General features: G+C 34.1%; 2 protein-coding genes across 2 annotated transcripts in view; one reads left to right on the plus strand and one right to left on the minus strand.

Moving 5' to 3' along the window:
* The first annotated feature begins 11,034 nt into the window (after positions 1-11,034).
* Positions 11,035-11,535, plus strand: LOC119614403 (glycine-rich cell wall structural protein 2-like). Its single transcript, XM_037970532.1, has 2 exons — positions 11,035-11,179; positions 11,243-11,535. The coding sequence occupies exons 1-2, from the start codon at positions 11,132-11,134 to the stop codon at positions 11,447-11,449; spliced, it is 255 nt and encodes an 84-aa protein (XP_037826460.1). The 5' UTR covers positions 11,035-11,131; the 3' UTR covers positions 11,450-11,535.
* A 3,596-nt stretch (positions 11,536-15,131) lies between these two features.
* Positions 15,132-15,821, minus strand: part of LOC119614402 (ficolin-2-like) — a 2,766-nt gene continuing 2,076 nt past the window's right edge. Inside the window, exons 5-6 of the mRNA XM_037970531.1 lie at positions 15,247-15,738; positions 15,132-15,173 (exon numbers count right to left, since the gene is read on the minus strand). Coding sequence (XP_037826459.1) covers positions 15,152-15,173; positions 15,247-15,738 — 514 coding nt within the window. The 3' untranslated portion in view covers positions 15,132-15,151. The remainder of the gene's footprint in view (positions 15,174-15,246; positions 15,739-15,821) is intronic.

Below are 15,821 nucleotides of genomic sequence, written 5' to 3' on the forward strand. Positions count from 1 at the left end.
CTTACTACACATTCATTCATATATTTAATCATACTGTTTAAAAAAACAACAAAATTTCAAAAAAAAAAATGTTAAAATATTTTCAGTAAATTAATAACCAATCTCAATTAACTTCAGACACAAAGATTAATTGATTGTTTTTGTTTTCTGCGTATTTATTTATGTTTTATTTTATTTAATTGTTTTTATTTTTTTCTTTCTTTTTTGAAATACGACAAAAATCCATACATTTTTACGTTTAAAAATCAGATACGAAATATAAAAATTAATTAGTTTTAAGGTCATGTAAAAAACCGACAACAACAGCAACAATAATAATAATAATATATTAACACAAAAATTAATATTAATATTTAAAATTTAATAAAAAAAAAACAACGAACAAAATTTGATTAAGCTGATGCAATTTTAATCGTTTTAAACATTAGTGTGCTTGAAATACATATGAGTTGTGTTTTTGTTGTTGTTTTGTTTCGTCTGAATAGGGAAAATAAATTACTGCAATATTTTATTAATAATTTTTCTTATTCTTGTTTAAATAAAAAATTATTAATAAATTTTGCATTCCCAGAAAGGGGAAAGGGGGGGAAGAACATGGGGAGAAGGGAAGGCGAAAAGGAGAGAAAAAGGGGGGGCAAGGGAAAGGAAGAAAGGAAAGGAAGGAGGGAGAGAAAACAGAAGAGGCGAAAAAGGGAAGACGAAGCAAGGAAAGGAAGGGAAGAAGCGAGGAACCCACGCCGCAACGGCAGAGAAACAACACCGGGACAGGGGGAACGAACGAACGAACGAACGAACGAACGAACGAACGAAACGAACGAACAACGAACGAACGAACGAACGAACGAACGAAGAACGAACGAAAGAACGAAAGAACGAACGAACGAAACGAAACGAACGAACGAACGAAAGAACGAACGAACGAACGAACGAACGAACGAACGAAACGAACGAACGAAGAACGAACGAACGAACGAACGAACGAACGAACGAACGAAAACGAACGAACGAACGAACGAACGAACGAACGAACGAACGAAACGAACGAACGAACGAACACGAACGAACGAACAACGAACGAACGAACGAACGAACAACGAACGAACGAACGAAACGAACGAACGAACGAACAAGAACGAACGACCGAACGAACGAACGAACGAACGAACGAAACGAACGAACTAACGAACGAACGAACGAACGAACGACGAACGAACGAACGAACGAACGAACGATACGAACGAACTAGAACGAACGAACGAACGAACGAACGAACGAACGAACGAACGAACGAACTACCGAATCGAACGAACGAACGAAAGAAACGAACGAACGAAGAACGAACGAACGAACGAACGAACGAACGAACGAACGAACGAACGAACGAACGAACGAACGAAACGAACGAACGAACGAAGAACGAACGAACGAACGAACGAACGAACGAACGAACGAACGACGAACGAACGAACGAACGAACGAACGAACGAACGACCGAACGAACGAACGAACGAACGAACGAAAACGAACGAACGAACGAACGAACGAACGAAACCTAAACGAACGAAGAACGAACCGAACGAAACGAACGAACGAAACGAACTAACGAAGACGAAACGAACGTAAAACGAACGAAAGAAACGAACGAACGAAGACGAACGAACGAACGAACGAACGAACGAACGAAAGAACGAACGAACGAACACGAACGAACGAACCGAACGAACGAACGAACGAACGAAACGAACGAAACGAACGAACGAACGAACGAACGAACGAACGAACGAACGACGAACGAAACGAACGAACGAACGAACGAACGAACGAACGAACGAACTAACGAAGAACGAACGAACGAACGAAGAACGAACGACGAACGAACAACGAAACGAACGAACGAACGAACGAACGAACGAACGAAGAACAAGAACGAACGAACGAACGAACAACGACGAAGAACAACGAACGAACGAACGAACGAACGAAACGAACGAACGAACGAACGAACGAACGAACGAACGAACGAACGACCGAACGAACGAACGAACGAACGAACGAACGAACGAACGAAACGAACGAAGAACGAACGAAACGAACGAACAACGAACGAACGATACGAACGAACGAAGAAACGAACTAAACGGAAAATAACTAACGAATAACGAACGGAACAATCGAACGAACTAACGAAGAACGTAACTAACGAACTAACGAACGAACGAAGAATCGAAACGAAGAAACGAACGAACGAACGAACGAAAAACGAACTAACGAACTTAACGAAGGAACAACGAACGAACGAACGAAACGAAAGACGAACGAACGAACTAACGAAAAACGAACGAACGTAAATAACGAACGACTAAGAATAACTAACGAACTAAACAACGAACAACGAACTAAACTAACTAACGAACGAACTAACTAACTAACTAACTAACTAACTAACTAACTAACTAATTAACTAACTAACTAACTAACTAACTAACTAACTAGAACATTTTCAAAATCGGTCCATTATTTTGACTATCTTTAGTTAGCACAACTAAATTTCATTCAAGCCTTGATGAATTTGTCAAATTTCATAAAGGACGGGCTTCATGTGAACCTAACTCTCACACAAAGTCACCTGCCTAAATATATCGAAAACAAGGTAATGCTCAAGAAAAAATCTTTATTATGAAAAATAAATCACATATAATATTCATAATTCGTGTAGGGTATGATAAGGTCGGCCACGCCCCGACTAGACTTCCTTGTATTTAAACGTAAAAAATACTCTTTTCGATAAAAATATATTTAGTTAATAGACAACAGTTGTAAAATAACGATATTTCGAAAATCCGATTAGATTTATTGCTTTCGAATTTCCATGTAACCTGTAATTTATCATACCTGACAATAGGTAAACAAAAAAGCCCCCTTCTTAATCTAAATTACAATCATGTTAACTGTCAATACGAATGCAATTGTAAAGTTTCGTCTTTATTTTTTATTTTAATTTAAAAATCTGACATTAAGCAATTAGTTAAATATGAACAGAAAGCGGTTAAACGCAAACAATAAGACAAAATTCTAAGAATTTTGATATAAATTTTGTTTACTACTTTAATTTTTCATTTTGCAATAGTGATAAGAAACATGTTGTTGTGGAATAATGTAAGTCCCCCACTTGTTTATTATTTATTCGCAATGATTCAGATCGAAAAAAGGCGTAAATTGCAACAACAACAACAAAATAAATAACAACGTAATACAATCACTGGAAATCATTCACACAAAGATCATGTGATTGACTTCTTAAGAAATTTTGTGGTTATATAAACAAGTTTGGGACAGACAAGGATGGTGTTTTCCCTGATATTAAATTACAAATTATTAATTATTTCTCGTGCAGTTATATTTGGATTGTGAATCTTCAATTTTAGATTTGGACTCGCATATAACATCCGAAAACGCCCAATTATTTTCAGATTAATTGCAATAAAAGTAATTTTTTATTTTGAAAGGGGAATTTGCAATTATACCTTCAATTGCTTATAATAACATGATTATTATTTCTATTTAATTATCATTAAATCCTTGTTTATATGGTTTTGTTAATTTCACAAAATATAAAATTAAACAAAAAAAAAAACCCAAATAAAAAAAATTAAGCTGAAAATTGCATAATTTCAAGTCATTTATTCAAGAGAATAAATGTCTAGACAACAAAACAGCGATTAATTTGCGTAATTTACAATAAAAAACAGCAACAAAAATAACAACAACGACGACATACAAACATAAAAACAAATATAAATAAATTTAAACAGAAATTGTACAAAAATAAAATCATTTATAAATAAATAAAAAAATAAATACAATTTTTACATTCTACTTTAATACCGCAGTAACAATAACAACAACTACTACAGCAATAAGTGTAAAAAACCAACAAAACATTTTAAATAAAAATGCTAAATACTTTTACTGGTTGTTGTTTTCAAAACGTCGTCTTTTTCTGTATCTAAAAATATTCACTTGAAAAAAGTTATTCAAACCAATTCAAAATCAAAATAATAAAAATAAACAAAAATTTTACTCGCACACATGTTAACCAACCGATCCCAGTGCCAGAATGACTACCACCAGCCTTGCAATTGCATACAACGACATTTTTTGCCTTTAAACTCTTAGCAAATGGTGACAAACTTGGATACACTCTTCGTTATAGAGGACTCTTACCTGTTATTATATTGAATACTTGATTTTGAATGTTAATGGTTAATTTGGGGGATTTTGTCTTCCTCCGATTGTTAAACTATGCAAATATTTAAGCAAGGTTTAAAGTTAAACTTTGATTAATGGTTGTACAACCAGTAAACATTTTCTTATTTTGTTAGTATTAACTAATACAAGATGACTTCGTATCGCAATGATTCGGTTATCAAAGACAGGGAAAAAACTTTTTTAGTCTAGTCTATAGTCTAGTCTATAGTCTAGTCTATAGTCTAGTCTATAGTCTAGTCTATAGTCTAGTCTATAGTCTAGTCTATAGTCTAGTCTATAGTCTAGTCTATAGTCTAGTCTATAGTCTAGTCTATAGTCTAGTCTATAGTCTAGTCTATAGTCTAGTCTATAGTCTAGTCTATAGTCTAGTCTATAGTCTAGTCTATAGTCTAGTCTATAGTCTAGTGCTATAGTCTAGTCTATAGTCTAGTCTATAGTCTAGTCTATAGTCTAGTCTATAGTCTAGTCTAGTCTAGTCTATAGTCTAGTCTATAGTCTAGTCTATAGTCTAGTCTATAGTCTAGTCTATAGTCTAGTCTATAGTCTAGTCTATAGTCTAGTCTATAGTCTAGTCTATAGTCTAGTCTATAGTCTAGTCTATAGTCTAGTCTATAGTTCGTCTATAGTCTAGTCTATAGTCTAGTCTATAGTCTAGTCTATAGTCTAGTCTATAGTCTAGTCTATAGTCTAGTCTATAGTCTAGTCTCTAGTCTAGTCTATAGTCTAGTCTATAGTCTAGTCTATAGTCTAGTCTATAGTCTAGTACTATAGTCTAGTCTATAGTCTAGTCTATAGTCTAGTTCTATAGTCTAGTCTATAGTCTAGTCTATAGTCTAGTCTAGTCTATAGTCTAGTCTATAGTCTAGTCTATAGTCTAGTCTATAGTCTAGTCTATAGTCTAGTCTATAGTCTAGTCTATAGTCTAGTCTATAGTCTAGTCTATAGTCTAGTCTATAGTCTAGTCTATAGTCTAGTCTATAGTCTAGTCTATAGTCTAGTCTATAGTCTAGTCTATAGTCTAGTCTATAGTCTAGTCTATAGTCTAGTCTATAGTCTAGTCTATAGTCTAGTCTATAGTCTAGTCTATAGTCTAGTCTATAGTCTAGTCTATAGTCTAGTCTATAGTCTAGTCTATAGTCTAGTCTATAGTCTAGTCTATATTCTAGTCTATAGTCTAGTCTATAGTCTAGTCTATAGTCTAGTCTATAGTCTAGTCTATAGTCTAGTCTATAGTCTAGTCTATAGTCTAGTAGATCGTCCAGTCTTTGGTTTAATCTAGTCTAGTCTATAGTCTAGCCTATAGTCTAGTCTATAGTCTAGTCTATAGTCTAGTCTATAGTCTGTTCTATAGTCTATAGTCTAGTCTAGTCTATAGTCTAATCTATTGTCTAATCTATAGTCTAGTCTAGTCTAGTCTAGTCTAGTCTAGTCTAGTCTAGTCTAGTCTAGTCTAGTCTAGTCTAGTCTAGTCTAGTCTAGTCTAGTCTAGTCTAGTCTAGTCTAGTCTAGTCTAGTCTAGTCTAGTCTAGTCTATAGTCTAGTCTAGTCTAGTCTAGTCTAGTCTATAGTCTAGTCTAGTCTATAGTCTAGTCTAGTCTATAGTCTATAGTCTATAGTCTATAGTCTATAGTCTATAGTCTATAGTCTATAGTCTATAGTCTAGTCTAGTCTAGTCTATAGTCTAGTCTAGTCTAGTCTAGTCTATAGTCTATAGTCTATAGTCTATAGTCTATAGTCTAGTCTAGTCTAGTCTAGTCTAGTCTAGTCTAGTCTAGTCTAGTCTAGTCTAGTCTAGTCTAGAGTCTAGTATATAGTCTAGTCTGTAGTCTAGTCTATAGTCTAGTCTATAGTCTAGTCTATAGTCTAGTCTATAGTCTAGTCTATAGTCTAGTCTATAGTCTAGTCTATAGTCTAGTCTATAGTCTAGTCTATAGTCTAGTCTATAGTCTAGTCTATAGTCTAGTCTATAGTCTAGTCTATAGTCTAGTCTATAGTCTAGTCTATAGTCTAGTCTATAGTCTAGTCTATAGTGTAGTCTATAGTTTAGTCCATAGTCTAGTCTATAGTGTGTTATATAGTCTAGTCTATAGTCTAGTCTATAGTCTAGTCTATAGTCTAGTCTATAGTCTAGTCTATAGTCTAGTCTATAGTTTAGTCTATAGTCTAGTCTATAGTCTAGTCTATAGTCTAGTCTATAGTCTGGTCTATAGTCTAGTCTATAGTCTAGTCTATAGTCTAGTCTATATTCTAGTCTATAGTCTAGTCTATAGTCTAGTCTGTAGTCTAGTCTATAGTCTAGTCTATAGTCTAGTCTATAGTTTAGTCTACAGTCTGGTCTATAGTGTAGTCTATAGTGTAGTCTATAGTCTATTCTATAGTCTAGTCTATAGTCTAGTCTATAGTCTAGTCTATAGTCTAGTCTATAGTCTAGTCTATAGTCTAGTCTATAGTCTAGTCTATAGTCTAGTCTATAGTCTAGTCTATAGTCTAGTCTATAGTCTAGTCTATAATCTAGTCTATAGTCTAGTCTATAGTCAAGTCTATAGTCTAGTCTATATTTTAATCATTCTTTCTTAAGGAGAAAACCTATATCGAATGGGATTTGGTGAAGAGAATGCACTATTGAAAAAGTATACACGAGAGATAAGGATTAAGGTCTCAGAGTCAGAATTGGTTCACAGTCTCTCACCTCCGAAGAAGATATTAAATACGAGCATAATCGTCTTAGATTAATTTTGCACACAATGAAATGCAATAAGGCATTTAAATGGACTAACGGTAACCAACCATGTTCGAGTCTCTCGATCCATATTTACTACTTAGGGTTAAAGAAGCTGTAAGGAAAGATGTAAAAGACTTTTATTCAGATGCAACTTTTGTGATTTAACTAGAGTGATGCTCACTCAGCGTTTCAATCTTACAATAATGATAACGATCCTCTTAGCATGTTAGCAAAAGCAAGTAATCTTCTTCTTTGATATTGAATTTGCAGATCCTCATTAATATTATAATATACTCCCAATATTTTAGATAAGTATATAGGAACCTAGTCTTGGGCCGTTCAACGCAATGTGTACCAAAATAAAGAAGATTAGCGTTCTTCTCAACCATCCATACGCAGTAATCCACTCAGTATACCAACTCGAACTCACAGATGTGGAGGATATAAAGCAGACGTGTGAATGAACGCCACAAGTGACACCAGACCAAAACAAAAACAAGCGAGTGAACAACAAGAAGACAACAATATTCTACGATCGACAAAAAAGTAGAGTAAATACAAGTGATGCTAATGATGAAGCACTAAGAATTTTGGTACCAAATTAAAACAAAATATTAAAAATTAACAAAAAAACTAAATATTTGACGAAAATCAAAATTTTAAAAATTTAAAAGTTTTGTTTTAGTACCTATTCCTTAAAAAATAGTACTTTTTTAATACTACATACAAATTGAACCAACTCCATTAACGTTAAATGCAATGAAACTTCAATTCTCTGTTCTGTACTCGTACTCGAATTATGTCACACATATTTTTTTTCTCGTTTCTACCTCTGAGGCAATTAAACTCTTACCGTGTGTGTGCTATTTATTGTTGCCACTGTCGCTGACTTTGCGGCATGCAGTCCAACACCAACAACTCAAGTGTAAATGATAATTAAGTTATAAAGTGCTTCTCTCTGCGTTTGCATTTCATTTCACTTTCCTTTTGAATAAATATGTTTTTCTTGAAATAAAAACAAAAAAAAAATTATTGTGTAATTCAGATTTACATATGGGGCGTCTAGTCGAAAACAAAAAAATTAAATTAAAAAATATGTATTGCATTTTTAAATTGCCAGAATATGATGATGGCGTCAGTGCATATCATTGCATTAATTTTTTAGTTTTTTTTCCGTTTCTTTTTAAATAAACAAATACTAAAAATTCTGTTAAAGAATGGTCATCATGTGATTTATATTTTTGCCGGATATGTAAAGGGCTTATGAAATATAGTGTTGAAAATAAATCATGAGAATTGTCTACTGATATAAAGGGATTAATTGGGGCATATAGATATGTACATATGTACGTTTTCTCAAGTCGGAAAAGTGCTCTTTATATAATCAGGCAACCATAAACTCGCTCTATATATATATCAGGCAACCACTAAAACTAACTAACTAACTAACTAACTAACTAACTAACTAACTAACTACCTAACGAACTAAGAAGAACGAACGAACGAAAAACGAACGAACGAACGAACGAACGAACGAACGAACGAACGAACGAACGAACGAACGAACGACGAACGAACGAACGAACGAACGAAACGAACGAACGAACGAACGAACGAACGAACGAACTAAACGAAAGAACGAAAGAACGAAGAACGAAAGAAAGAACGAAGAACGAAAGAAAAGAAGAAAGAAAGAAACGAAGAACGAACGAAACGAAAGAAAGAACGAAGAAAGAACGAAGAACGAAAGAAAGAACGATAAACAAACGAACGAACGAACGAAAAACGAACGAAAGAACGAAGAACGAACGAAAGAAAGAAACGAACGAAACGAAAAAAAACGAATAACGAAACGAACGAAAGCGAACGAAGAACGAACGAAAAAAGAACGAACGAACAAGAACGAAACGAAAGAACGAACACGAAAGAAACGAACGAACGAACGAAAGAACGAACGAAGAAAGAACAACGAACGAACGAACGAACGAACGAAACGAACGAACGAAAGAAACGAACGAAAAAAGAACGAAGAACGAACGAACGAACGAACGAACGAACGAACGAACGAACGAACGAACGAAAACGAACGAACGAACGAAAACGAACGAACGAACGAACGAAACGAACGAACGAACGAAAGAACGAACGAACGAACGAACGAAAACGAACGAACGAACGAACGAACGAACGAAACGAAGCGAACGAACGAACGAAACGAACGAACGAACGAACGAACGAACGAACGAACGAGAACGAACGAACGAACGAACGAACGAACGAACGAACGAACGAACGAACGAACGAACGAACGAAAGAACGAACGAACGAAAACGAACGAACGAACGAACGAACGAACGAACGAACGAACGAACGAAACGAACGAACGAACGAACGAACGAACGAACGAACGAACGAACGAACGAACGAACGAACGAACGAACGAACGAACGAAGAACGAACGAAACGAACGAAACGAACGAACGAACGAACGAACGAACGAACGAAACGAACGAACGAACGAACGAACGAACGAACGAAAACGAACGAACGAACGAACGAACGAACGAACGAACGAACGAACGAACGAACGAACGAACAACGAAGAACGAACGAACGAACGAACGAAAACGAAAGAACGAAGAACGAACAAGAACGAACGAACGAACGAAACGAACGAACGAACGAACGAACGAACGAACGAACGAAACGAAAGAACGAAACGAACAAACGAAGAACGAACGAACGAAAACGAACGAACAACGAAAGAACGAACGAAGAACGAACGAACGAACGAACGAACGAACGAACGAACGAACGAACGAACGAACGAACAAAGAACGAACGAACGAACGAACGAAACGAACGAACGAACGAACGAACGAACGAACGAACAAACGAAGAACGAACGAACGAACGAAACGAACAAGAACGAACGAACGAACGAACGAACGAACGAACGAACGAAGAACGAACGAACGAACGAACGAAGAAACGAACGAAACGAACGAACGAACAAATAACTAACTAACGAACGAAACTAACTAACGAACTAACTAACTACTAACTAACTAACTAACTAACTAACTAACTACTAACTAACAACCCTAACTAGACTAACTAACTAACTAACTAACAAACTAACTAACTAACTAACTAACTAACTAACGAAACTAACCAACTAACTAACTAACTAAACCCAAAAGAATGAGACGTTCCCCAAATTTCGTTCTAGCGCCGCTTCTAACAATAGAGTGCCCATTTGCGTTAAACTTCAAGTATGGCTGAGCATGAACTTGTTCAACATGTCAGTTGTTCGGCATTCCTTTTTATCTCTAGCCCCCTACACGAACTTATTTTTAAAGAATATTACATTTCCAAATGGTTGGTCTCACTATACATTCGTCCCTAAAAATTCCGATTCTCCAGTCAAACTTTTAAATTGTATTCATCCATCAATCAATCAACCAATTAAACATTTTTACAATAAGTGTGTTATTATCAATAATTCAAGTTTTGAATTATGGCTTAATAAAACTATAATTTTGTTTACAAACACGTCCTTATAAATAACTTGCCTAACAAATTAATTTTAATTACGAACAAAATTTTCGCATCAACAAATTATTTTGGCATGTCCCCCCGAACAATATGTATTTAAATACAATTTTTTTTGCAAATAATTTAAATTGTAATCATAGAATTCCATCTGTATTAACTAAATACCTTCTACAATGTTTACACAACAAACACAATAATATCTGATTATTTCAGATGTCAGTAATTATTTGTAATTTTAGATTTAATTATTAAAAAACAACTTAAATTTTACTAAATATATTACAGAAAAGTTTTTTTCGAGAAAAAAAAAATATATATGTTATTGCTATCAAAACTAAATAATTTTCCCGATCAAACTAAATTGATTAAAACAAAATTGGCATGCAATTTGGATAACAAATAAATGACAAATAGTAAATAGAAATAAATTTAAAGTTTTTTTTCCATCACCAAAAAACAACTATAAATAATTGAAATCTCTATGATTCGATGTCAGTTTCCATTTGAATATTAAAAGTTTATGAAGTTTTGTAAAAATAACTCTTTCTCTTGTGCGTTAAAGTAATCGAAAAAGTTTACAAAATGAAATTCCAGTTGACTGGATTATTAGTGGCAGCTGTCATGTTGATGGTGAGTTTGGTGGAAAGTTGAGTTAAAGATATAATCCTATATTTAAAATTTTATTTAAAAAAGGCTTGCTCCACTTGCTTGGCTCAAGGCCCAGGAGGTGGTGGTCAAGGCGGTGGTCATGGTGGTGCTCAAGGCGGTGCTCAGGGTGGTGCTCAGGGAGGTATGGGTGTTGGTATGAGTGCTGGTGCCGGAGCCGGTGGCGGTATGGGAGGTGGTGGTGGTAGCGGCATGGGTGGTGGTGGCGGTCCACCTGGTGGTCGACGCCGTTAATTAATATGGCTTTTCAAATTCACTAAAGTTGACACATATTGATTTAAAGTTCCCTTAATAAAATACGTAGCAAAAATATAGAAATATCCATAAAGTTTTATTAAAAATTTGAAGAAATTTGGTTCCATTGTCTATAGTCAAGACTTGTCTAGTCAGTCTAGTCTATAGTCCAGTCTAGGTCTATAGTCCAGTCTAGTCTATAGTCCAGTCTAGTCTATAGTCCAGTCTAGTCTATAGTCCAGTCTCGTCTATAGTCCAGTCTAGTCTATAGTCCAGTCTGGTCTATAGTTTAGTCTCGTCTATAGTCTAGTCTCGTCTATAGTCTAGTCTAGTCTCGTCTATAGTCTAGTCTAGTCTCGTCTATAGTCTAGTCATAGTCTAGTCTATAGTCTAGTCTATAGTCTAGTCTATAGTCTAGTCTATAGTCTAGTCTATAGTCTAGTCTATAGTCTAGTCTATAGTCTAGTCTATAGTCTAGTCTATAGTCTAGTCTATAGTCTAGTCTATAGTCTAGTCTATAGTCTAGTCTATAGTCTAGTCTATAGTCTAGTCTATAGTCTAGTCTATAGTCTAGTCTATAGTCTAGTCTATAGTCTAGTCTATAGTCTAGTCTATAGTCTAGTCTATAGTCTAGTCTATAGTCTAGTCTATAGTCTAGTCTATAGTCTAGTCTATAGTCTAGTCTAGTCTAGTCGTCTATCAGTCTAGTCTATAGTCTAGTCTATAGTCTAGTCTATAGTCTAGTCTATAGTCTAGTCTATAGTCTAGTCTATAGTCTAGTCTATAGTCTAGTCTATAGTCTAGTCTATAGTCTAGTCTATAGTCTAGTCTATAGTCTAGTCTATATTAGTCTAGTCTAGTCTATAGTCTAGTCTATAGTCTAGTCTATAGTCTAGTCAGTCCAGGGGTCGGCAAACTTTTGAGTCGGAAGAGCCAAAATTATAGTTTACAAACATATGTTTTAAAGAGCCACAAAATTGTTGTTATTAAAACTTTACAAATACTTTATGAATTCATTTCAAAAACATAAAGTTGGTTTAATTATCTACAGGACATTCTGCAAGGAATCTTATAGATTTTGACTACAAATACTTTTTGAATTTTTATGGGTCATTCGAATGCATTTTTTAAACACTCGTTATATATAAATATAGAATGTTATTAGAGTAGGGCGACAGTGTTATCAATTAAAAGGTATTTGGAAACATATCAGGAAATGTAAAATTCACGAAAATTGATGACGCAGCTAATACAGTATAAAGTAATATATTAATTTGGCGGCAATCGAGATAAATATTTTACCAACCCCAATATTAGGTCCTTTTCAGAAAATGACTAACGATCATAATTGACTTAACAGTAGCAATATATGTTGTATATTTTGAATATAGAAATTCAAAATATACAACTTTTATAAGAACAAAAATCTATCTTCCAAATTTGATTTTAACGTTCATAACTGTCTTAATAATAGCAGTATTATGACAAAATTCAACACAAACATAACGTAAACATAATTGACCAATCCCCTTTTAAAAGGTCTACTTCGGAAAATAACTTTAACGTTCATAACTGATCTAATTAACGCTCATAACATGCTTAATAATACCAGCATAGTGGTGCAATTCGTCATAAACAAGTTTATAGGAACAAAAATATCTGTACCAAATTTAATAAGGATGGATTCAGAATTGACCCCACCCATATAGTGTCCACTTTCGAAAACGACGAAAAATACAAGTATAGTGATGAAAATCAACACAAACAAGTAGGATCCAAAACTTCATTACCAAATTTTGTAAGGATGGGTCGGTCCATAATACGCTTTCTGGTACCTTATTTATAGCCAAAAATTGTATGTCAAAATATATCAGTCTTTTATAGATCACTGTAAAACGTTTATAAAACGCGCAATATTTAAATATTGAAGTTTTTAAATAGAACAAGTTTTTAGTATTTACCCAGCAAAAACTCGGTAATGGGTTGTAACTTCCATAACCACTTACTTTTCAATAACTACTACTTACCGTCTGCATTACTTAGAAGTACTCTAGTAATGACTTTCTTATAATCTGATATAGAAGTACTTTATTTTCGGCTTTGTCATTTTGTTTGCATATTTTATTTAATTGCGTTTTAAGAATTGTGTTTTACAAAAATAAAACAAAATTAATTTTGATTGTGAAAACCATTATTTGATGCGCAATAAAAAAGCTAAGGAGTGGTACAGTGTGTAGAACATTTGACTAAAAAATCGAAGTCCCTGGTTCGTATTCTAGCTGGATCTATTTATTATTAAAAAACAAAACAACTTACTCAACACTGTTTTGTAAGAGAAATTGCAAGTACTTCTTTAACTTCCTATAGTAAGCGTGCATAGAAGAACTTGCCTCCAATCACATCACCGTGTTAAAATAATGACTTAAAATGCTAATGAAGAAGTAGTGAAAAGAAATTTTATTAGCTTTTTTAACTCATTACTTTTCAATGTAAGTTTTTCCTGGGTAGCTGTGTTCAAACTCTCTACATTATTAAGTAATTATTTAATTACTATATTTTCAATTCCAAAAAATATGTTTTAATTCGAAAAACACGAAGATTTCGGAATGTATGATTATGTTTTACATTTTATCTATGGCACATCGTAAGAGCGCTCATGATACCCCATCGTTTATAGGGAACTTTTCAACTAAAATTTAAATAATTAAAATTTTCTTACAATACTAACTTGTACATGGAACAAATTCAATAGGAGAGATAGGTTTGTATAGCTTTAGAAAGTATGGATCGTAACGTGTTGTTTTAAAGTTTCACAAAACAACTCTAAACTTTCATTTGTTAGTTGTCTCACATACAGAACGATTAAACAATGTTGAAATGTTGTGTATATTGTAGAAACGTTTGCGAATTGTTTTGTTAGTTTTAACAAACACTGCTAGTTAATCTATTCAGAAAGATATATATTTTTTTATAAAATAAAAAAATTGCGTATGAAACTAAAGAGCCATAGCTCCACATCCAAAGAGCCGCATTTGGCTCGCGAGCCGTAGTTTGCCGACCCCTGGTCTAGTCTATAGTCTAGTCTATAGTAGTCTATAGTCTAGTATAGTCTAGTCTATAGTCTAGTCTATAGTCTAGTCTATAGTCTAGTCTATAGTCTAGTCTATAGTCTAGTCTATAGTCTAGTCTATAGTCTAGTCTTAGTCTAGTTCTAGTCTAGTCTATCGTCTATATTCTGGTCTATAGTATAGTCTATAGTCTAGTCTATAGTCTAGTATATAGTCTAGTCTATAGTCTAGTATATAGTCCAGTATATAGTCTAGTCTATAGTGTAGTCTATAGTCTAGTACATAGTCTAGTCTATAGTCTAGTATATAGTCTAGTCTAGTGACGACTATTGTACTCGTTTATTGCCTAGTTGTTTTTTAGTCTCTGTTTTAGTTTACAGTCTAGTCTTGAATCTGGTTTTAAAGCAAAATGAAGGTTATGGGATCTGTGAAAATGTTTACATATATTTATTTTATACTATTACCAATTTTTATGGTTTATATATTTTTTAAGTGTGCCAAACTTTAAATTATTCTATAAACTCCAGTTTAATTTAACTTAGGTCTTATCATCATTTGCACAAACTTGAGAGCATAATTTAAACCTCGAAATTCAGACCAGGACATGCCACCTTAGTTTCTTTAATTTTTCCCATTAAATAAAGACATTCAAATTGCTGAAATACATATTTAAAGGCAAATAAAAATATTACGGATTGCATTAAAAGTATATAACTACATTTTCCACACCTATTATAACAGCTATGATACCACCAACCAGCTTTCCACTTGTAGGCACAATTTCCAGTCGAATTGTCATTATCCCGATCATAGGTTGAGAACTTATAACCGTTATGCTCGCTCAAACTATCTCCTGCATCTCCCGAATAATCACTCACTGTTAAATTGTATTCTGTGCTGTTCGAAGCAACTTTAAATTCACCATATCTTGCATATTTTCTTTCTCCTTCAAAATCTTCTAGTATTATATACAATTCTTGTGGTTCTCCCAGAGAAGTCAGCGCATAAAGTGTCTCTAATCCAATAAAAAATTCGCGATTTAAATCTCCAAAACCCTCGACGTACTCTATCCAATTTCTATTGAAATTTTCCGAACCATCTCGACGTCGCTGTATGACGGTCCAACCGCCATCGAGAGTTTTTAAATCGCAGACAGCAGGAAGTGGTTTATCACTGACTTCGGGCACCATTAGGGAATATATATTACGGTTGCACTTGGAACTGGAAGTAAATATAAGATATTTAATTAAATAGAATATATGTATGTCGAATTAGCTCTTTACCTTTAAGTTAGTTACTATATA

This window comes from Lucilia sericata, unplaced genomic scaffold (assembly GCF_015586225.1).
Source record: "Lucilia sericata isolate MDLA Ls3-8-SP2 unplaced genomic scaffold, ASM1558622v1 Contig002853F_arrow, whole genome shotgun sequence".
NCBI classification, from domain to species: Eukaryota; Metazoa; Arthropoda; class Insecta; order Diptera; family Calliphoridae; genus Lucilia; species Lucilia sericata.